Source organism: Littorina saxatilis, linkage group LG15 (assembly GCF_037325665.1).
Source record: "Littorina saxatilis isolate snail1 linkage group LG15, US_GU_Lsax_2.0, whole genome shotgun sequence".
NCBI classification, from domain to species: domain Eukaryota; kingdom Metazoa; phylum Mollusca; class Gastropoda; order Littorinimorpha; family Littorinidae; genus Littorina; species Littorina saxatilis.
In genome coordinates this window covers 8,110,286-8,134,053 of record NC_090259.1, presented here as the reverse complement: position 1 = coordinate 8,134,053, position 23,768 = coordinate 8,110,286, and the positions used below count along the sequence as shown (strand labels likewise).

The following is a 23,768-nucleotide window of genomic DNA, read 5'->3' as shown; positions in this document are numbered from 1 at the left end:
GCCCCCGGACCCCCCTAGCAAATTCGGGCGCTTCGCGCCCATCACATTCACTTTCGATTCAAAGTGCACCCCCCCTTACAAAGCAACTGATCCGCCCCCTGGTTCCGAAGCAATTTAAAAGGTAATACTATTTTAATGACCAATTTACACCACCTGTGGTGTTACATCTTTTCAGGAAAATTAACCACAAACGCCAATTAAGGAACTAAAGCAGCTGAATACGATCATTAAGAACAAAAACACAAGAAAACATGATGTACACGTGTAATGTTAACAACCTAAACCGTGTTGAATGTAAATATATTGTATGTACGTGCAAGAAAAATAAAGAAAGAAAAAAGTCCGTATAAAACTAAAATAAATAAATAAATAAACTAAAAAAAATAAACCGTATCTCTACTGCCGTGTTTATTTTTTTCTTGCTTTGTTGCTGTTGCTTTTTTTCTGCTTTTTTGTGTGTGATAGCCTACACTGCTCACCAGTCTTTCACAAACTGGAACACTTCACAGGAACTTAAAGGTACCGAACTTGTCTAATCCAGGTGCACGGAGCCCCTGGGGCTTTTAGTCATACCTCAGGCAGCTATCCGTTAGAAGAACTACCAAGTTTCATTGACTTGCACCCAAAGAGTCAAGAACTGCGATTTTTTTACGAATTAATTTCGTACTCGGACCCGGCTGGTCTTGACCTATTTTTGGATCTAAATTTAGATTAGGTAGATCACCACATCATGCACAAAAAGACACGTCACTAGCAAACTATGTCAGACGTCATCATGAGTTTGTGTAAAACAAAATGGAGGCCGGAATCATTCAGTTGAATCGAACTCCGACCAAACACCACGTAATAACTAGGTTAATTTATGCACTCGCGTGAACAAGAAACTGTCGAGCTTCACAGATGTCGTCGTTGGGTAGTTTTGGGTTTGTTTTACTACCATATGAGGATTTTTGAACTGTAAATGCACTCAGCTGCAACAAAAACGCAAAACGAAGGCTGTGAGCTGCACTGTGCCTTTAATTCAGCGAACAATCCCACTTCTTCCTTGCTCTCGGTTTTCCCATACCGTACTAACACCGAAGTGAGAGAAAAAAACTAAGCACAGTTAACAGGACTGGTCATGATATGCAGTATAGTTATAACGACCTACCCCACTCCTCTAGTGTTATTCCATTAGTCTTTTCCCGTACCCAACAGAGAAAACGTACAAGTTCTATTCTGATCCTAAGAAGTCGTGCATGCATGCCTCTCGTTCTCGCACCAAGCGTGTCTGTCTGGGGCTTAAATTTAAAGGCACACTCTTTCCCGTGTGTGAGAATCTCAAACAAAATTATTTTTGATTAATTAATATTTTGATGATATTTTTTATTTTTTCAGTGGATGAAAGTAGCTCGTTCACTTCAGATTGTCTCATCCTGATCTGACCAAGCTTGTACACGGGATAAGACCATCCTTCCACTTGGTCACATACCAGCAATGAACAGCCTGGGTGTTACATGGGATAAGACCATCCTTCCACTTGGTCACATACCAACACTGAACAGCCTGGGTGTTACATGGGATAAGACCATCCTTCCACTTGGTCACATACCAACACTGAACAGCCTGGGTGTTACATGGGATAAGACCATCCCTCCACTTGGTCACATACCAACACTGAACAGCCTGGGTGTTACATGGGATAAGACCATCCCTCCACTTGGTCACATACCAACACTGAACAGCCTGGGTGTTACATGGGATAAGACCATCCCTCCACTTGGTCACATACCAACACTGAACAGCCTGGGTGTTACATGGGATAAGGCCATCCTTCCACTTGGTCACATACCAACACTGAACAGCCTGGGTGTTACACGGGATAAGACCATCCCTCCACTTGGTCACATACCAACACTGAATAGCCTGGGTGTTACAGGGGATAAGACCATCCTTCCACTTGGTCACATACCAACACTGAACAGCCTGGGTGTTACAGGGGATAAGACCATCCTTCCACTTGGTCACATACCAACACTGAACAGCCTGGGTGTTACATGGGATAAGACCATCCCTCCACTTGGTCACATACCAACACTGAACAGCCTGGGTGTTACATGGGATAAGACCATCCCTCCACTTGGTCACATACCAGCACTGAACAGCCTGGGTGTTACATGGGATAAGACCATCCCTCCACTTGGTCACATACCAACACTGAACAGCCTGGGTGTTACACGGGATAAGACCATCCCTCCACTTGGTCACATACCAATAATGAGCAGCCTGGGTGTTACAGGGGATAAGACCATCCTTCCACTTGGTCACATACCAACACTGAACAGCCTGGGTGTTACATGGGATAAGACCATCCTTCCACTTGGTCACATACCAACACTGAACAGCCTGGGTGTTACACGGGATAAGACCATCCTTCCACTTGGTCACATACCAACACTGAACAGCCTGGGTGTTACATGGGATAAGACCATCCTTCCACTTGGTCACATACCAACACTGAACAGCCTGGGTGTTACATGGGATAAGACCATCCTTCCACTTGGTCACATACCAGCAACCAACACCCAGACTGCTTGCTGTGGTGAGTTGGAATTTTCCGATGAATTGATTTCTTGACTCGACAAGCCACTTTTGGCTTCTACAAATTAAACCATAAAAAATGCCCACTATGCACAGATAGTACGTAAAACAAGTTGTTCATTAGTGGCATGTGACCAAGTGGAGGGATAGTCTTATCCCATGTAATAGCCTGGTCAGATCTCAGAACTCAGAACTTTATTACAAAAGATCTGAGATGATGAGCCAAACAGATCAATCATTCCCATGAAATCATTTTTACTCCCTGTCTCAGATCATCAGGCCAGGCTTTTACAGCGGATAAGACCAGCCCTCCACTTGGTCACATACCAAAAATCAACACTGTGGATGCTTGCTGTGGTGTTGGAATTTGTTTATGAATTAATTATCACAAAAGAAATTCTTTCAAAATGTAACCGAGTGCCGAAACACTACGATCACCTCCGGGAGGCGAAGTGCAATCAAACAGGATTGAAAATGTTAGGGCTAATTTCTTAGCCCTATAAAAACTGTTCTGCAAACCCGAAGGTTTCCATGAACATACAGACAATCGGAAACCACCAGACCCCGTCACAAACAGAATTCCACAATCCAGAGGTGTTGACTTAAAGGCCAATAACTCGGGTGCAGAGTCTGCTGTGAAAGGAGCAGTAGCCTCCCCTGTCACACACAAATCCCTTTGTGCACAGAGAGCACCCAGGGTTTTTTGTTTTTTACACCCCCGGTATAGGGGTGTGTATAGGATTCGGTCGATGTGTTTGTTTGTTTGTGTGTTTGTGTTCGCATATAGATCTCAAGAATGAACGGACCGATCGTCACCAAACTTGGTGAACAGGTTCTATACATTCCTGACACGGTCCTTACAAAAATTGGGACCAGTCAAACACACGGTTAGGGAGTTATTGGTGGATTAAGATTCTACAAGGACTTATAGAGGGACATATTAACGGTCAAAGGGAAATAACCTTCTCAGTTGGTGGCAGTGAGAATGGTAAGGACGGGGGTGTTTTTCCTACCTCGGAGGAATTTCTTGTTTTTTAATGTGAGCAAGTGGATTGATGGTCTTATCCAATGTAAAATCTTGACAAGATCTGAGATGGACATGGTGAGCCAGCCAGGGCTGTGCTTTTAAGTTCCGTTGTTGATGTTCGGTGGGTTAGCCGGCACATTTGTCGGTGCAGGCACAGGTTGGTTGATTGCTTCTTGGCATGGATGACAGACGTCTGGGTGTGTACAACACAAGCGAGAAAATAGTTGCTGTGTGGCATTCACACATCAGTCACTACCACCGTCTTCTCTCACTCTAAAGTGTTTACGTGACTCCTGTGTGATGCGAATACCACATCGCGCCTCCACGATTGCTTGCAGGCTGCGGTAGTGACATGGATACAAAATACAACGAGAAATCGCAGAAAAGTAATCTTACTATCTAAGTTAGTAATTAAGTGATAAACTAACTAACTAACTAACTAACTAACTAACTAACTAACAAAACAAAACAAAACAAAACAAAACAAAAAGAACACAATGGGTAGGCATCAAACAAACTGCTAATGCAGAACATAGACCTATATCTAAATATAGGTCCCTGTGCAGAAGAAGCAGTATATTGCAATTTGGTCACTTGCAAATTAAACTATAGTGATTTAATTTCGCGTATTAGAAAGAGGACCTATCACAGAGACACAAAATTACGATGGTCCTGTTGGCTTTTGTTCACAGTTTCAGCTCTTTTGAGTTAGAGAGAAACCATTTTCATTTCCCTTTTTTGGTTCTTTCGTCTTTTTCTCCCTTCCACACGGGAGTGAGGTAGGGAGTGAGGTAGTGAGGTTTAAACTTTGTTTTATATAAAAATTTAAAAAGTGTTACCTTCTCAGAGTTATGAGCAACAGGTAAATCACAGTCCCCCGTTCCGACCCCAACACTACCGTGACATAATCACTTAACTGGTAGGATAACAGGCGGGGGTCGACAGGTCAAGTGTGAAGGGTCAAAGGCTACAGCCACGCTTGACCTCGGTCGATGTGTTTGTTTGTTTGTTTGTGTTCGCATATAGATCTCAAGAATGAACGGACCGATCGTCACCAAACTTGGTGAACAGGTTCTATACATTCCTGAGACGGTCCTTACAAAAATTGGGACCAGTCAAACACACGGTTAGGGAGTTATTGGTGGATTAAGATTCTACAAGGACTTATAGAGGGACATATTAATGGTCAAAGGGAAATAACCTTCTCAGTTGGTGGCAGTGAGAATGGTAAGGACGGGGGTGTTTTTCCTACCTCGGAGGAATTTCTTGTTAGCGCTTTGCATCTTTTCTTTGCTGAACAATTGCTTGGTGGTTAAGGGTGGATTGAGTGTGTTTCTTTCTTGCTGCCTGGACGTTCTCGGTCGCCTTCTTGCATTTTATACTGTTCATTCCAAGAATCTACGGCTGAAAAACACAAATAGACGTTAGTCTGGAATGTCTGGAATGTCTGTTTGTTGTGTTGTTTGTCTTTTCAGTGTTTGGGAATATTTTTCTTACCTGGATCATAGACCTATATTATAGGTCCCTGTCTGTATTTTCTTTGTTATTTCGTGTGTGTCAGTGTGTGTGTGTGCGTGTGTGTGTGTGTCAGTGTGTGTGCGTGTGTGTGTGTGTGTGTGTGTGTGTCAGCGTGAGTGTGTGTATGTGTGTTTGTGTCAGTGTGTGTGTGTGTGTGTGTGTGTGTGTGTGTGTCAGTGTGTGTGTGCGTGTGTGTGTGTGTCAGTGTGTGTGTGTGTGTGTGTGCGTGTGTGTGTGTGTCAGTGTGTGTGTGTTTAGAGAACAGAAGAGACGTCTACTAGCTGTGACTTGACACTGGCCTGCAGTGTACCTGACGTAGTTCTACGGAAGAGACACTGATTCCCACAAAGTTCATTGGCCAACAATCCTGCACACACACACGCACTGCATACCCAACAAGAGTGCAACGCAGCACTGAACAACCTGCCTTGTTATTCCCACTTGACACTTTCTTGGCTCATAGACAATAGGATATGCTACAAAGGAATGCCTCTTTTTCTTTTTATATTTAGTCAAGTTTTGACTAAATATTTTAACATCGAGGGGGAATCGAAACGAGGGTCGTGGTGTATGTGTGTGTGTATGTGTGTGTGTATGTGTGTGTGTGTGTGTGTGTGTGTGTGTGTGTGTGCGTGCGTGCGTGTAGAGCGATTCAGACCAAACTACTGGACCGATCTTTATGAAATTTGACATGAGAGTTCCTGGGATTGATATCCCCATACGTTTTTTTCATTTTTTTGATAAATGTCTTTGATGACGTCATATCCGGCTTTTCGTGAAAGTTGAGGCGGCACTGTCACGCCCTCATTTTTCAACCAAATTGGTTGAAATTTTGGTCAAGTAATCTTCGACAAAGCCCGGACTTCGGTATTGCATTTCAGCTTGGTGGCTTAAAAATTAATTAATGACTTTGGTCATTAAAAATCTGAAAATTGTAAAAAAAATATTTCTTTTATTAAACGATCCAAATTTACGTTTATCTTATTCTCCATCATTTGCTGATTCCAAAAACATATAAATATGTTATATTTGGATTAAAAACAAGCTCTGAAAATTAAATATATAAAAATTATTATCAAAATTAAATTGTCCAAATCAATTTAAAAACACTTTCATCTTATTCCTTGTCGGTTCCTGATTCCAAAAACATATAGATATGATATGTTTGGATTAAAAACACGCTCATAAAGTTAAAACAAAGAGAGGTACAGAAAAGCGTGCTATCCTTCTTAGCGCAACTACTACCCCGCTCTTCTTGTCAATGTCACTGCCTTTGCCATGAGCGGTGGACTGACAATGCTACGAGTATACGGTCTTGCTGAAAAATGGCATTGCGTTCAGTTTCATTCTGTGAGTTCGACAGCTACTTGACTAAATATTGTATTTTCGCCTTACGCGACTTGTTTTTTCTTCTCATTTTGTCCTTTTTCTCAGCGTTGTTATATTTAGTCAAGTTTTGACTAAATATTTTAACATCGAGGGGGAATCGAAACGAGGGTCGTGGTGTATGTGCGTCTGTCTGTCTGTGTGTGTGTGTGTGTAGAGCGATTCAGACTAAACTACTGGACCGATCTTTATGAAATTTGACATGAGAGTTCCTGGGTATGAAATCCCCGAACGTTTTTTTCATTTTTTTGATAAATGTCTTTGATGACGTCATATCCGGCTTTTCGTGAAAGTTGAGGCGGCACTGTCACGCCCTCATTTTTCAACCAAATTGGTTGAAATTTTGGTCAAGTAATCTTCGACGAAGCCCGGGGTTCGGTATTGCATTTCAGCTTGGTGGCTTAAAAATTAATTAATGACTTTGGTCATTAAAAATCTGAAAATTGTAAAAAAAAATAAAAATTTATAAAACGATCCAAATTTACGTTTATCTTATTCTCCATCATTTGCTGATTCCAAAAACATATAAATATGTTATATTCGGATTAAAAACAAGCTCTGAAAATTAAATATATAAAAATTATTATCAAAATTTTGTTTTCGAAATCAATTTAAAAACACTTTCATCTTATTACTTGTCGGTTCCTGATTCCAAAAATATATAGATATGATATGTTTGGATTAAAAACACGCTCAGAAAGTTAAAACGAAGAGAGGTACAGAAAAGCGTGCTATCCTTCTTAGCGCAACGAATACCCCGCTCTTCTTGTCAATTCCACGGGCACTGCCTTTGCCACGGGCGGTGGAGTGACGATGCTACGAGTATACGGTCTTGCTGCGTTGCGTTGCGTTCAGTTTCATTCTGTGAGTTCGACAGCTACTTGACTAAATATTGTATTTTCGCCTTACGCGACTTGTTATTACACCCCCGGTATAGGGGTGTGTATAGGATTCGGTCGATGTGTTTATTTGTGTGTTTGTGTTCGCATAATTATAGATCTCAAGAATGAACGGACCGATCGTCACCAAACTTGGTGAACAGGTTCTATACATTCCTGAGACGGTCCTTACAAAAATTGGGACCAGTCAAACACACGGTTAGGGAGTTATTGGTGTGTATAGGATTCGGTCGATGTGTTTGTTTGTTTGTTTGTGTTCGCATATAGATCTCAAGAATGAACGGACCGATCGTCACCAAACTTGGTGAACAGGTTCTATACATTCCTGAGACGGTCCTTACAAAAATTGGGACCAGTCAAACACACGGTTAGGGAGTTATTGGTGGATTAAAATTATACAAGGACTTATAGAGGGACATCTTAATGGTCAAAGGGAAATAACCATTCTCACTCAGTCACTGCCACCAACTGAGAAGGTTATTTCCCTTTGACGGGGGTGTTTTTCCTACCTCGGAGGAATTTCTTGTTTAATTTTATTTTTAGTGTTCGTCTAGTTTTCGTAATCACCGCAGAACATTTAATTGACTGTTGAATTTGGGCTACAAGAACATCAGGCTGATTTGAAGAAAAACATTGTCAGCTGCAACAAAATCGGCGAAGTAACGTGCCCCCTCAAGGGCACCACCTGGACTGAATGTCCCACTATACTCCTACCAGCAGTCCCCAACCTTTTTTTCAACCTCCCTCCCCCTTCATTTTTGAATATGATGTCAGCCTAGAGTTGCCCCTGAAAAGAGCCCAAGAAATAGATGTTGAACGCATTAATGGCCTTGTATTTGTTCCTGTTAATATATGCTGATGATACTGCTATACTCGCCGAAACACCTGGAGAAATACAAAAAGCCCTGGATGGACTAGATCGTTATTGTAAAAACTGGGGACTAAGCATAAATATTGAAAAGACAAAAATAGTTGTTTTTTCGCGGGGGAAAATACGGAATATCCCAAATTTTGTCTTGAATGGAGTACCTGTCCAAGTAGTTTGGGACTATGTGTACTTAGGTGTACTATTTAATTATAATAACAAATTTCATAATGCCATGAAACGTCAATGTTTGATTGGTAACCGTGCAATGTTCTCGTTAATTCGAAAATGTAGAAAACTAAATTTACCAATTGATGTGCAATTGGATCTTTTTGAGAAGTGTGTACATCCAATTTTGCTGTATGGTTGTGAGGTGTGGGGATATGATTCATTAGACATATTGTCAAGGATTCAATTGCGATTTTTAAAAATGCTTCTTGATGTATATAAAACTACACCCACTTGTATGGTTTACGGAGAGCTTGGTCGTTACCCAATTAGAATTGAGGTACAATGTCAGTTACTGGTTTATTGGTATAAACTGATGAAAGAAATGAACGATGGTGCGAATAAGATGTCTTGTTTAATGTTAAAACTACATTTGAGGTTGTACCATGTACAAAATGTTAAATTGCCTTGGTTGTCGCATGTCAATACTATGTTAAATAAGTTGGGTCTATCATATTTATGGACAACTCAGAGTCTTGCCGTCTCAGGTTTTAAAAACGTTGTAAAACAAAGGCTAAGAGATCAATTCCTGCAGGAATGGAACACTGACGTGAATGCCAACAGCTTGTGTTTTAATTACAGAATATATAAAAAGGATTTTTGTCTGGAAAGGTATTTGCTTTGGTTGCCTAGGAAATTCCAAGTTAGATTAGCAAAATTTAGAACAAGCAATCATAAGTTGCCAATACATCAGCACAGATTTTTTAATGCTCCTAGAAATGAAAGATTGTGTGATATGTGCGATAAAAATGAATTAGGTGATGAGTTTCACTATTTGTTCATTTGTACCGACGAAAGTATAGTGTCTGAAAGAAGAAAATTAATTAGTCCTTATTACCGATCTCACCCAAATTGTTTAAAATATGAACAGTTAATGAATTGTAAATCTAAGATAAAACTAATGAAGTTCGCAAGATTTGTAGCCCATGTTATGATTTTAGTATGTTAGCGTTACATCTAGTTTCTTTATTGGTATGTACATGTGTGTAACAGATGTGTGTTTTTACAAAAGATGCATGGCATAATGGTATTACCAATTCATTTCGGCTGTATATTATCGTTGTCCGCTTAATGTATACATATTATCGGTCCGATTTCTTACCTGATTTTGTTAAACCTTTTTTTTTTTTTTTTTTGTATGTATGGAAGTGTATATTGCCAATTTATTTTGGTTATATAGTATTGTTGTATTTGTATACCTTTTTTTGTTAAAGTTATATCTTTGTTTCAAAGCCCTCTGGGCCCAAAACAATAAAATACTTGACTTTTTAACCCTCCCCCCATCCTGATTGTTTGTGTGCGAGTGTGTACAGTAGCAGGTAAGGCAATGCATGGGAAGCAACTCTGTCTGCGACTAACGAGGTGATGTGAATGAGAGCAGTTACTTCCCCTGCATCGAACCAACCCAGGCATGAAAGGGGGCCCCACTGTGCTTGCTAGTCCAGCATCATGACCATGGTGTGGGCCAAAATAAAGTTTTCAGGTACAGTGATGGAAGAATACCCCGACTAAAGTGTATTTTCATTGCAGGTGGCCTCTCACTACAGCCATATGTTGGTCGAGATAATAGGCAAGAGGACAATAGGTGATCTTTGCACACCTGCCAACCCTTTTGAAGCCTCAAACCTAATAAATAGTTATTTTTTGGAATTGTCAGCATAGCAAATTTATTCGCACTTCCGCGCAAGAATATTTACCTTTTTTTTTAAAGTTTACTTAGAAAGCTGGAACATAATTATCAATAGAGTGAAAAATGTGTTATGACCCATAGTCTGACCGCTACTCAATCAGAAATGAGTACCAGGACTCACAATAAAGAGCGAACTGTTGCATGTTTGTGATTATTTGTTTGAGCGTAGCAATTATAAGCTTGGTGTAACAATTGATCATAAAACGTAGCATGCTACGCCGAAAGCGGAAGTAGTTGGCAGCTCTGCCTTTGTAATTACTGGGATGTTCGAATCCCGGCCGCGGCCGCCTGGTGGGTTAAGTGTGGAGATTTTTCCGATCTCCCAGGTCAACTTATGTGCAGACCTGCTAGTGGCTTATCCCCCTTCGTGTGTACACGCAAGCACAAGACCAAGTGCGCACGGAAAAGATCCTGTAATCCATGTCAGAGTTCGGTGAGTTATAGAAACATGAAAATACCCAGCATGCTGCCCCCCCAAAGCGGCACATGGCTGCCTGAATGGCGTGGTAAAAACGGTCATACACGTAAAATTCCACTCGTGCAAAAACACGAGTGTACGTGGAAGTTTCAGCCCACGAACGCAGAAGAAGAACAAGATCACTGGGATGTGTCCTCTCAGGCTCTTATCATAAGGTCTTCAAATTGCAAACACTTCTGTAACAAATGTGGAAGCGCAATAAACATGCCATGATTCTGTCATCTTATTCAAAGTGTGATGGTTATCTGAGAGTCGATGATTAACTGTTTACTGGAACTGAGGTAATTAAACGTACAAGACTTCTGGTTGTTTGTTGAATGAGAAAATGTAAATGATTTATTATTCACTCTTATAGTCCCTAAAAAAAAAAAGGTAAACTGCTTCAATTGGACGCAGTTCTGATCAAAACCGTGAAACCAAATTTGACACTTAGAAGATTTTGTTGTTTGTATAGTGGACAGATGCATGTGGGGCACATGTATATGCTCTGCCTGACATTGCTCCAGTCTTTATCAAGACCCGTTTTCTTCCAGAGCAATATCGTCAGGAAGCCAATCAAAAAGCAGGAATTCTGGCTTAGCCAAAAAAATTTTCTCTCAAAAGATACAAGTGTCATGAACAAAAGTTCAATAGACAAATTTACTTCTGCTGCTTTTGGTTTCAGAAAGTAGTATGTTCCACTGTACTCATAAGTTCCATTCTGCTCTCTGTGCGTTTTTATTGTTCTGTTTTGTTGTGGGATTGGTTTTCAAATCACAATAACTTTTCAGTTATCTTCAACATTGATAGCATGATTGTACAAATTGTATCACGTTTCCTCCTCAAGAAGTATAAGCATGAAGTGGTTTCCTGCATCAGTGCTCCGTCTGAAACACTTTCAGCTCATCGTCGCCTATCCCGTTATCATCACACCACTTTTAGTTTAGTTTAGGCCAGATTTTTCCACTTTCTCTCTCACACACAATACCATCACAAACAATTTGCAAGTACAGCCAACAGTTTATTGTCATTCACTAATTAATGTCAAAGAGTTACTCTTTCCTGGCGCGACCGGTTTTCTTGGGCACGACCGGGCGTTGGCTCTTGATGATGGCGGAAGCACGGCGAACAGCGGCCTGCACGACAGAAAGAAAACAATCACAACCTGAAGGGAAGAGAGAAGGGTACCGTGAAGCCCCCTGTTTCAGACTTCCCCCTGTTTAAGACTTCCCCCTGTTTCAGACTTCCCCCTGTTTAAGACTTCCCCCTGTTTCAGACTTCCCCCTGTTTCAGACTTAGAATGCTGAAATGTTACGTTCATAACCTCTGTACATTTAACTCCATTTGAAGACTCCCTCCATTTAGGCCTGATTTTCTCAATTGTGTGGAGGTCTTTTTCTTTCATTATTTGGTGTTTAACGTCGTTTTCAACCACGAAGGTTATATCGCGACGGGGAAAGGGGGAGATGGGATAGAGCCACTTGTCAATTGTTTCTTGTTCACAAAAGCACTAATCAAAAATTTGCTCCAGGGGCTTGCAACGTAGTACAATACATTACCTTACTGGGAGAATGCAAGTTTCCAGTACAAAGGACTTAACATTTCTTACATACTGCTTGACTAAAATCTTTACAAACATTGACTATATTCTATACAAGAAACACTTAACAAGGGTAAAAGGAGAAACAGAATCCATTAGTCGCCTCTTACGACATGCTGGGGAGCATCGTGTAAATTCTTCCCCCTAGCCCGCGGGGGGTGTGGAGGTCTTAACAATGAGGGTTCCACTGTACAGTATTTGACTGCAGAATGGCTTTCACAAAATGCAGTGCATATTGTTTCTAGCAAAGTAAAAACAAGATACACATTTGATGCACTTTTTTCCCCTGCACAGACTCAAGTATAAATAAATAAGATGACAGAGATTAAGAGGCCTGGTTTTGCTCACGTGAGACACAGTAAGCATGTGATATAAAATTAAAATCTGAATTTCACCACTTTACTTTGGCTTCACACTCTTGTAGTCTTGTTCAAGATGAAATTTCATTGGTACATTGCATTCAATGTGATAACACAAACTGCTTTACTTCGAAGACAGGAGTATGGCTGCCTGTATGAAAGGGCGATTAAAAATGGTCATTCAATCAATGACACAGTCACCTCTTTAATACAACAACGTGAGGTCAAATGCAAGCACACACAAGATGTTACATACCCTCACATTCTCTCTCTCTCTCTCTCCCCAACACACACATGTTGCATGCACTGCTACAGGTTAAATGATCCCACCCTCTTTTTGTTTTGTTTTGATGTTGCAAACCAAGTCAGTCAAGCTCAACTTCGCTGCATAGTGTGTCTTGAGTCCAATAGACAAAATAAAGAAACAACAATGCAAGAGGTCAGCGCACCATGCTGAGGTCCTTCCTGTAGCCTCCCTTGCTGGTCAGTTTGCGGATGGCGCGGAACGTGCGACGAGGGTCACGCTTCAGCTCTACACGTGTGTAGTTGTTCTTGGGGTGCCTCAAACCTGTTGGAAAAAAGATGAACTGGTTAAAAAGAAATTGTAAGTACAGACATAAATGCAGCAATCATTTAAAACTTACTGAAATATCTTCTATGCGCACATACACACGTAAATATATATGTACGTACGCTTGTGCAGTCTAAAACATGCTAGTCCGCTCCTCTCAATCTATAAAAAAAAATGTCAACACCTACTTCCTTTAAAAAAATCCAGGTGCACACCTTTTTCTCCCAGTCAAATGAACAATTTGCACAACATTCTGTTGATATTTTCTTCAATAACCTTCCCTCTGCTCTTGTAAACTGGTTTCATAAATGCTCAGCAATGCTGACATTGAGGTAAACAGGAAAACACCAAAATGTAGTATTCCGGTTTGCGTCTTTCTGTGTGTGTGTTAATTAATAAATGAAAGCAATTAGGATGCCCGATGCTACACAAAGTCACCCACCTTTGCCCTTCCTGGTAACCAGGACGATGCCCTTGCCATCCTTGCAAGGCTCCACACCAACTGTCTGCCTCTGGGCCAGACCACTGTAGCGGAAAGAGTTCTTCCCCTTCACGTTGTTGGCCTCCTGCACAAAGAGGAGGGAAATCTTCAGCAAGAGAAGATAATCAACAACAAAAACGTTGCTGTCATTATGGCAGAGTTGACCAACCTTTTTGTTGGCAACACTAAGGATTCGCATGTCTTCAAACTATGGAAAACAAGAAATTCCTCCGAGGTAGGAAAAACACCCCCGTCCTTACCATTATCACTGCCACCAACTGAGAAGGTTATTTCCCTTTGACCATGAATATGTCCCTCTATAAGTCCTTGTAGAATCTTAATCCACCAATAACTCCCTAACCGTGTGTTTGACTGGTCCCAATTTTTGTAAGGACCGTCTCAGGAATGTATAGAACCTGTTCACCAAGTTTGGCGACGATCGGTCTGTTCATTCTTGAGATCTATATGCGAACACAAACACACAAACAAACAAACACATCGACCGAATCCTATGCACACCCCTATACCGGGGGTGTAATTACAGACACTGTAACGGCAATTTCAACAAATCTGTGATTGAAGAAAATTATAGCAACAAATAGTTTCTTACATGCTGTGTTACTTTTAGGCTTACAACAATACTGTACCAATAACTTTTAACCTATGGTAGTAAGGGGGTAGAAGTAAGAAGTGAATCTTACAAGAGTGAGGTTCTGTCTGTTCCTCTTCAACAGGAACGCAGAGTTGTTGCGCACAATCAGCCATGTCAGGTCAGCTGAGGCCATTGTTCTGAAAACAACCACACAGAAAAACATTAACTTTACTTTCCAAATCACTGGCTTATTTTCACTACTTTCATTTTAATGGTGCAAAATGAAGTGTAACGTTAATAGTTATACCAGCAAGACATCCTCCTAGTCCTGATCCAATCAGTCCTTGCAAATGTTATCCATGGTGAAGCGTACTTATGAATATCAATATGTAAATAAACTTTGCAGAAGGTGACCAAGCATATAAACTAGACTATCATTGTATCAAGTTTCTCTTCATTAAACAAATCATAATATTAGAACTTGACAGTGGCAGGTTATATTGAACTTCAGCGTTGTAAATTCGGGAAAAATGTTCTTCTGCAAATTGCAATCAAAGCCTCTATTTTATCAGAACCTGATCTTAGAAGCATCAAAACTCTGTTTTAGACACCACTGAGGAATGAACTGTACAGCTCAAATCAATGCGATTTATCAAAATTGGGTTTAGAAGGAAAAAGTCGGCGCAACAATTAGGAAGGCGAACAACTATGTCGATCTTACGTATGGGATGTACGCAAAGGGATACAATAATGACAGCTATTTTCCTGGATAAAAAGACAAAATTAACTAATCAAACTTAATTTTGAAGCTCAATCTGTCAGTCACTTAATTGTCACTTGAGAAAATGACAAAAGGTGACGTTTTCATGTCAGTATGTCCCAAATGACATCACCAGTACATTTTTCATTCTATCTAATCTGTTTTTGTTCTATTTTTTCTAATAACATGCGTTGACAATTGATTGCCAACTGGAATGGAAGAGCACAAAAATTGTAACTTGATATGTAATTTCTCTAGAGGGGAAAACATCTTCCACTTTCATGTCAGTGTGTCCCATGCAACATACATTTGCCAAACAGCTATGCGAAAGTAGATTATTTGTTAGTGGTATAGAACATACTGATCAACAATCAAAGTCAGTTTTCACATTCATGTTCTACCTATTTCTTATATGTTTATTCTTTTGGCAATGGTGAAATGTCAGCAATCGTGTGTCATTCGGGACAGTAGACATGACACCTGACCTTTTGTCACTGTCTCACTTATTTCTCAAGAATGATTCTTTGCTTGGAAAAAAAATGACTTGTAATGTATTAACAATAAAAGCCACTGGACTGTGAGCTATAAATTTACAACGCTAAAGTTTAACATAACCCCTGGCAGGTATCTTTTCGTCTTCATGTCAGCCACGAAAAAGTGGACAGAAACACGTCTCTCGGAGACTTGAATAGTTGATACAGTCTACAGAGAGAGGGGACACACACACACACGGAGAGGGCAAGAGAGAAAATCACAATGAATATAAGCAACTTCACAACACTTCATTCTATTTATCAAGTAACACAGTAATATATGCTTCTCATTCAGTAGTTTACGAGCTAAAATAACCTCTAATTTTCTCAAGAGACTGATATTTCGCTACTAGCATTATACACACACATGTGGTACCTTTCGTGTCGGGATAAGAGAGGGCTACTTCCGGTGTGTAGCTCTGCATCTGAAATATTAAACCGCAGGTTATTTTGTCAGAGTTAGGACCTTTTGTCTAGTCATTTTATCTATACTTGAAAAATAAATTGATGAATTGTCTAACTTATGAACTACTTTGTAACACTTTGAATTCGTTAGATTATTTTTTAGAGAACTATTTCTAACACGGAAGCCTGTTAGCAATTTGCCGGAAATAGAATATCTGAGAATAAGATATTTTGCGAATAGCTCAGTGTAAGAACAATTTTGGCAGAATTTGCAGTCTCCAAACATTTTGTTGCTTCCTTCACGTACGGGATGCTTCACATGTGAGTAAGGTGTGTGTGTGTGTGTGTGTGTGTGTGTGTGTGTGTGTGTGTGTGTATGTGTGTGTGACTGTGTGTGTGTGACTGTGTGTGGGTGTGTGACTGTGTATGTGTGCGACTGTGTGTGTGTATGTGTCATTGTGTGTGTGTGTGTGTGTGTGTGTGGCGGTGTGTGTGTGTGTGTGACTGTGCGTGTGTGCGTGCTGAAGTTGTTAACGGAAGGGGAACATAAATAAGACTATGTGACAGTATGTCTTCATTTTCAAAATTCTATGATTATGAAAGACTGCCAGCATATGATATTATCACTCCATGTAAATAAAAATTGTAATTTTCATTTGTTTATTTAGATAATTATGTAGACAATGTAAGATTTCAGAGTCAGATTTCAAGTTCAGTAGACTATATAATATATTGAATAAAAAGGTTATCGGAGATTGCCCCATAATCAGTGTTAATCAGTCTAACTCTTACAATTTCAAAAACCTACTCTGATACAACTAAAATGATGATCATCAGTTGACTGACAGGGCTGTGATATGTGACTCAACTATGTTTAGCATCAAAGCAATATCTTTTGGTGCAGAAACAAAAATACTGGTTTGTGGACAAAAGCATTTACCCCTTTTTTTGTGGCTTAACCAGAATTTAAGATCTGGTTGTTTTTTTTGTGGCCTCAATTCCACTTCTTTATGGAAAGAAAACATGAAGAATGTACCTGACCTTAAACTGCTTTCTTTTCTGCAGACATTGTATCACCCGTCAAATTAGGTGAGACTTCACCAAGCCTGGTTCCTAAAACATCAAAGTCATGACTGCATGATGTGATCATCTCAGCTACACAGGAGCTTATATGGAGGAACAGTCGAATAACACAGCATCAGTTAATCCCACTGCTGCCCGCTCCAAGTCTGTCCAAACAGCAAAATCACTGGAAACATCATCGCACGGCTGTCAGACAACGCAAGATCTCTTACCTCCAACGATGCTGGAGGCGCTGGGAGAACACCTATACGCTAAGATCGAAGAGGTGCAGGAGGCGTATCATGTCGACCTTGATGTGGCCAAAGTCACCGGGGTTCTTCTGGAGCTTGGAGAAGAGCAGGTATAGTTGTATGTGTGAGTTTCTGTGTGTGTGTGTGTGTGTGTCAGTCTCTGTGTTTGTGAGTTTCTGTGTGTGTGTGTGTGTCAGTGTCTGTCAATGTGTGTGTGTGTGTGACTGTGAGTCTGTGTGTGTGTGTCAGTGTGTGTGTATGTGTCAATCTCTGTGTTTGTGTGTGTGTGTGTGTCAGTGTGCATGTGTGTGTGTCAGTCTGTGTTTGTGAGTTTCTGTGTGTGTGTCAGTGTCTGTGTGTGTCAATGTGTGTGTGTGTGTGTGACTGTGAGTCTGTGTGTGTCAATGTGTGTGTGTGTGTGACTGTGAGTCTGTGTGTGTGTGTCAGTATGTGTGTGCGTCTTGAAATCTCTGTGTTTGTGTGTGTTCGTCTTGAAATCTCTGTGTTTGTGTGTGTGTGTGTGTCAGTCTCTGTGTTTGTGAGTTTCTCTGTGTGTGTGTGTGTGTGTGTGTGTGTGTGTGTGTCAGTGTCTGTGTGTGTCAATGTGTGTGTGTGTGTGTGTGACAGCGAGTCAGTGTGTGTGTGTGCGTCAGTGTGTGTGTGTGTGTGTAATCTCTGTGTTTGTGTGTGTGTGTATGTGTCAGTGTGTGTGTGTGTGTCAGTCTCTGTGTTTGTGTGTGTGTGTCAATCTTTGTATGTGTTGAAGTTTACAGCTGCTCTCAATTACATCCCACGTAAAATTCTAGACAAATGTTTGATGCATGACATGATGGGTTACAACTTACATATAATTATATATCACTCTGAAAGGGTGTTCCAGGTTGCTCTGTTGTAAGGATAACCATTTTCTGTCTTTTTTTCCCCCCAGGTACTGAAACTTCTACAGGATGAGAAGCTGCTCCATCAGAGTGTGAAACGAGTTGTGCAACACGTCCCTGTCGTCTGCAGTAACATCAGGCACTGGTCTCTGCTTGCCAGAGAGTAAGTATCAGACCTATAGGAATCCATATGTTTCCATTGGTTTTTGTTGTTGCTGTTGGTGGTGGTGATGATGGTGATGGTATGTGATACGGATTATGCTATTCTACAGGTGGGGTTGAGGTTTTCTTTACCATTGTTTTGTCATCTGGTAGCATATTTTCCTTTCAGCTAAGCATCGGATAAGGAGTTCATTTTTCACTTGTTTGTTTTTTTTAATTTTTTTTATTTTTTGTTTTTTTTAACAAAACAGACAAGCAAACAAAAAACACAAGAATTAGTAAGTATCCTTGGTAAGAAGCATTTAGCAAAATATCACTTGATGGAACCTCTTGAATATTTAACAACGTGTTTGTCTCTGATTTTTTTCTAACTTTTAAAGTAAGACTTGGCAAATGAATTCAGACATATGCATATGTATGTAGCCAAGTATGTGCATGTACATGTCCAATGCTTGCACACACACACACACACACACACACACACACATGCATGCATGCATGCACACGGGGTTATTCAGACACCGAGGAACCTCTGCACAAAATTGACTACGGGAAATAAATTCCTCACTGCACACGGAACTAAATCCCCCCAATCGCGACAAACTGGTTTCAAAGCAATCACTGCACACGGAACTCAATCCCACGCCAATCGCGACAAACTGGTTTCAAAGCAATCACTGCTACCGCTAAAACTATCTCTATGTAAACAGTCATGTGCTGTGTTACCATTTATTTTGTAACATTTTCATTTCTTGCCTTACAATTTCTAGTGTATTATTTTTCTTGCCAACAGTGAGGAAGAAAGCGTACCAAAGCCACAGCGAAGATCAGAGACAGACCCTGAAGATGCAGAACAGCTTTATGAGCATGTGTTTCAGCTGGAACCACAACTCAGCACCAACATCACAGGTAAGTCTCTGTCACAGTCACACTTCAGATACAGGCGCTAGCACTGCATGATTCTGTAATGGAGATGTCAAGTGTAAAGTACTTGTTTGTTTGAATTGGTGCCATATAAGGCCAAAAATAAAATAAAATATTTGTTCCTGATGACAAGGCTGACAGAATCAGGTTTGGTAGGTCAGTAGTTTTTTTTCTTTGCATGCGCATGTGGCTTTTTATTGGCCGTAACTCATGCTAGCTGTGTCCCCGGGATGTCACAGAAGAGTAACTTTCTGTGTTAAGTACGTCTGCCAAATCGAGTTTTGTCAATTTTTCTTGGTTTTTTTCTTTTGAAGGGTCAAAAACAAACATTTTTTAGGCTGAGCAGGGGAAAAAGGGGAACCGGAAACATCACACGTAAAGCAGACACTGAGAAAGAGTTTTGTGCCTCATCATCAAGCTAATTTTGGGATTTGGTTTGAAACTTGCAACCTGAGCCGTGAGCGTTATTCGAATCTTTTTGATGTTGTTGTAGTTTTGAGTCTAGAGAGTCTGTATTCTATTTGTGCATAGTTATTGGTGCTCTTCTGTGGAGAAAGAAAAGGAATTAGCCTGAGTGTTGCGACTTTGAACAGCACAACATTAGCCCAGTGTTGCTCCCATGCCTCTGTCTTCAGTCATTGACACATACTTTTTAAATGGATGCAATGTTCTGACCCCTGGCCGGTCGACTGTCTGAAAGTTTTGACATGTAGGAGCTGTTCTGACTGAACATTTGTTTTTTTAGCCAAGACATTTGGACCTATACTTTTTTTCAGTCCAGGTCCAACCTAACTATCATCCTCTGAGTCTGGGAACAACACTGCATACCTTATTTTACCCTTAGTTTTGATGAATATAACTGTTACACACAAGTTTTGTGGTGACCATTTTTTGTGATTTTTACAGCTCATATTTCTTTTCCTTTTTTCCTTCAGGAATGCTATTGGAGCTGGGTGGGTCAGAAGTAAAGGCCTTGCTACAGTCACCGACCAGACTGACAGAGGCAGTCAACCGCGCGGAAGCTGTGTACTTCCAGCAAAGCAGTTCACCGCCTCACAATTCACCGTTTACAAGAGAAACTATGGTACCCCAACAGCACCTGAAGTTTTCCACAGCTGAAGAAAGAGGTCCTCAAAAATGCGGATTAAGTGAAAATGGTACATGTTCTGCAATAAACAAGAAACAGAGTAACAGAAAATGTATGGCCGCTGAGGGTGATCAAAAATGCAGAGAAAGTCATGGAAGGGAAAGTATGGCAGACGAAGTTAAGCAAATGTGTTCACATATTGTCAACATCGACACCAGCGCAGAGGAGATGGGTGAAAGGGTTTATTCAGAAGTGGAAAAATTGTATCCAGATTTAGCTGCTAAGCTAACAGGTAAATGTATGAACTTGCTTATTTTTATATGCGGAAGAACGTGACTGTAATGGTGAACTAGCATTGGACTGCGTTCGTGTGGAGAAATGTTTGAATGTGTTAGTAAAATAAACCTACAAATAGATAGCTATGACAGCTAACACTCTAAATGAAAAGATACAGATTGTGTATTGTTTGCTTAATTATTTGCTGCGTTTTCACCTGTGTGTGAGTGGGTGTTCGTGCATGTGTGTGTTTCTGTCTGTATGTGCAGATGAATGTATTGCATCTGAAGACTGCTTCCTTACACTTTTTCTTTCGCTGAATTTTGGTTGCTCTCAAAATCTGACAAGTTTTTGTTACAGGAATGATACTTGACATGGGTGAAACAAGGGTACAGAAACTTCTGCATGACAGAGCACAGCTGCACAAAGCAATCAACATAGCCTTTGCATCCCTGTCTTCCAACAACAGATAATCTACCTCTGGCAGTTGTTATTTTGTTGTGTTTGTGAGTGTCCCTTTAAAAACAAAAAAAGAATTTCAAATCATTGACTGTGCAGGTGGGTTTTTTTCCGCTGACACGTAACATATGACCTCGCACACCAGAAAATTCTCAACTTTGAAAAGCTGTGTGTGCAATCTGTTTAGTGTGGACATTTGCAGCAGTATATGTTGATATTTATTCCTTTTGTTTATTATCATTGTTACATGTCATGTATGATTGAACCATGACATTTTTGATAAAGGCATAGTGAAAGACCTATATTTTTTATTAAATCCTTTTTGGATCATAGCTTCAAAAAGGGCTACAGTCTGACCTGTCTTGGCGACCCCTCTTCATAATGACCACCTGTCCTGGCGACCCCTCTTCATAATGACCACCTGTCCTGGCGACCCCTCTTCATAATGACCACCTGCCCTTAATGACCAACTGACAGGATTCATGTCAAGGTTTTTTCTATGAAATTCACATTTCCATAGCAACCACCTCTGATAGCCATAACAGCCACTTCTGATCGATCCCTTTGGTGGTCATTCTCGACAGGTTTGACTGTATAAGCTTTGGGCTAAACATGGAATGAACATTCTAACTGCAGTGATGGGAGACATTTATGAGTGCTAGATGACAGAGACAGTTCACCGAGTGAAAATTATAATGAGTTATTTACACATTAACATGCTTCCATTTGAAACTTTGAGGTCGTCATCGTGGATTGACGCGGCTTTGGGAGGGCGTCAATCCACGATAAAGACCTCGAAGTTTCAAATGGAAGCATGTTAATGTTATTGTAATTCAATCTGACGACGATCTCTTTCCTGCTTTCATGCGGTTGTAAACAGACAGAATTGGTTCTGTTCTGTTCACACACTACTTTCAGTCCACCTACCTGCAAGGGTCAAGTCCCAAGAAATATGTCTCTGTATTCCTATCGTATCACTCTGCTCCCTTTTTTTCTTCTTTCACATACATTTTCCCTTCTTTTTTGACGGGTTTCTGGACAGCAATTTAAACTCTAAAACAAATTCTTTTCATCACAAAAGCGATCTTTGGAATTGACTGACGTAGTCCGGAAGAATTCATGCATCAACTTACGTCAGGTATTCGGCGTCATCCCTTCGCATACCTTATGGTCTCGGTATTTCGTTGGCCTTCATATTTCCTACTTGTAAAACGACTCCCAAAGCTAACTGAGACTAGTTGAGGTTGTATCAATGCGCCTCACCAGCAGGTACCCAATGGCTTTTTTAGCGAGTTGACAACGACAATTAATGACTTTTAATGAGTTGGGGCATTTTGACCAATCACAGGATCTGTTGCATTAAAACGCCAACTTGATTGAATTACAATATTGTTTTATCACATATTAAAAGTGGGGTACATTATTATTCTGTAGAACGTTTGTCTATGTGTGAACATGTATTCAAGTGTGTTGTGTATTTTTTCAGAATTTCATGACATTGCAAATTGTGAGAAAAAAAGTTGTAAAACATAAATGTACATTGTGATATTGTAACAAACTCTAGTAAACAGGTTGTGAATCTGAACTGATACAATATTTTGTACATGTGATTTAATCAGAAAATTATTACTATACAAGAAGACAAAACAAATCATCAGATATAAATAATTGTCATACATGTACTGTTGTGCATCATTTTATGTCAAATTAGATTTGATTTATATACAGCTCACTACCTATGTCTCAAATATTTGTTTGACTTGCTTGTTGTTGTATTTGGAGTGATAGGATTTCTTTTTGGATTTATGATTTCACCGAGGTACATATTCAGTACGTATTAGTCCAAATGGCTTTAGTTCTTCCAGCGGTGCTGTTTTCCTGTGACAGTCCCTGTAAATTGCAAATTCCATTATTTACTTCTTTGCCTGTTTGTTTGTATGTCCTCAATACACAGGAGGGTGTTTCTTGGTAATTATTATGTAAATATTTCGGTTTTGATGCATTTTCTCAAGAGATGTGGAAATGGTGATATATGTTAACTATGCAATATAACATGTTAAAAAAAATTCTTTGTTAATATTGTATTTACAATAATGAATATATATACTACATGGATTTATAAAAAAGTAAGTTCCACATTTACAGGCTGGAGAATGGCAGAGGAAACATCTTTTTTGAAAAGTGGCCAGGTTGTAGGAGCCACGTGGCCCTGAGGGGCAAAGTACATCCTCGGCTGTAAACAAAATTAAGCCCCTTCTAGCAGCTTGAAGTAGAACACACCAAAGTGAATGTCAAACTTAACTTGGAAAGATTGCTCCTAAATTATTTCTTCGAGGACATTTTTTTTCTCAGGTACATTTTTTTTCTGCCACTTTGCTCTGAAATTGCAAATCTGAGAAGATTTGCCAGCCTGTTTTTTTTATCTGACATCCAACATCCATGCAAACAACATCACAAACTCTCTTTTGACAGCACGCCATACTTTGTTTTTATTTATGCTTGCATTTTCATTTGGTCGAATAAATAGTGTTTCCATCACATACGGCTTAACCAACAATCCCAAACAACAAACTCATCAACGCCAACTTTTTCAAGATGTCTTGACACTCTCAGATGACAACATGTAAATGGCACAGTCATGGAAGGACATTAATTATAGACTGTAAATCCCATTTTGTTTGTTTGCTTAACGCCCAGCCGACCACAAAGGGCCATATC

The 23,768-nt window shown here is 40.1% G+C and overlaps 2 protein-coding genes across 4 annotated transcripts; one reads left to right on the top strand and one right to left on the bottom strand.

Moving 5' to 3' along the window:
- Positions 1-11,658: 11,658 nt before the first annotated feature.
- LOC138948417 (large ribosomal subunit protein eL28-like) lies at positions 11,659-15,985 on the bottom strand. Its single transcript, XM_070319953.1, has 5 exons — positions 15,923-15,985; positions 14,363-14,450; positions 13,623-13,746; positions 13,059-13,177; positions 11,659-11,786 (listed from the first exon to the last, which is right to left on the bottom strand). Exons 2-5 carry the CDS (start codon positions 14,444-14,446, stop codon positions 11,703-11,705), a joined length of 411 nt encoding a protein of 136 aa, XP_070176054.1. The 5' UTR covers positions 14,447-14,450; positions 15,923-15,985; the 3' UTR covers positions 11,659-11,702.
- A 78-nt stretch (positions 15,986-16,063) lies between these two features.
- Positions 16,064-23,371, top strand: LOC138948416 (uncharacterized). 3 transcript variants are annotated; one of them, XM_070319952.1, is made up of 6 exons: positions 16,064-16,272; positions 17,046-17,374; positions 18,193-18,305; positions 19,098-19,213; positions 20,164-20,607; positions 20,952-23,371. In XM_070319952.1, the coding sequence occupies exons 2-6, from the start codon at positions 17,123-17,125 to the stop codon at positions 21,062-21,064; spliced, it is 1,038 nt and encodes a 345-aa protein (XP_070176053.1). In that variant the 5' UTR covers positions 16,064-16,272; positions 17,046-17,122; the 3' UTR covers positions 21,065-23,371. The 3 variants fall into 3 exon arrangements, with proteins under 3 accessions (XP_070176053.1, XP_070176051.1, XP_070176052.1); XM_070319950.1 differs by having other exon boundaries at positions 17,017-17,374; XM_070319951.1 differs by having other exon boundaries at positions 16,064-16,281; positions 17,017-17,374.
- The last annotated feature ends 397 nt before the right edge of the window (positions 23,372-23,768 follow it).

Coding starts and splice junctions, on each gene's coding strand:
- LOC138948417 (XM_070319953.1), bottom strand. CDS start 14,446: ATGGCCTCAGCTGACCTGACATGGCTGATTGTGCGCAACAACTCTGCG. Junction 13,178..13,622: donor GGTTACCAGGAAGGGCAAAG/GTGGGTGACTTT, acceptor TTTTTCCAACAG/GTTTGAGGCACCCCAAGAAC. Junction 11,787..13,058: donor ACAGGAAGGACCTCAGCATG/GTGCGCTGACCT, acceptor TCTGTCGTGCAG/GCCGCTGTTCGCCGTGCTTC.
- LOC138948416 (XM_070319952.1), top strand. CDS start 17,123: ATGGAGGAACAGTCGAATAACACAGCATCAGTTAATCCCACTGCTGCC. Junction 18,306..19,097: donor TGGTCTCTGCTTGCCAGAGA/GTAAGTATCAGA, acceptor TCTTGCCAACAG/TGAGGAAGAAAGCGTACCAA. Junction 19,214..20,163: donor ACTCAGCACCAACATCACAG/GTAAGTCTCTGT, acceptor TTTTTCCTTCAG/GAATGCTATTGGAGCTGGGT.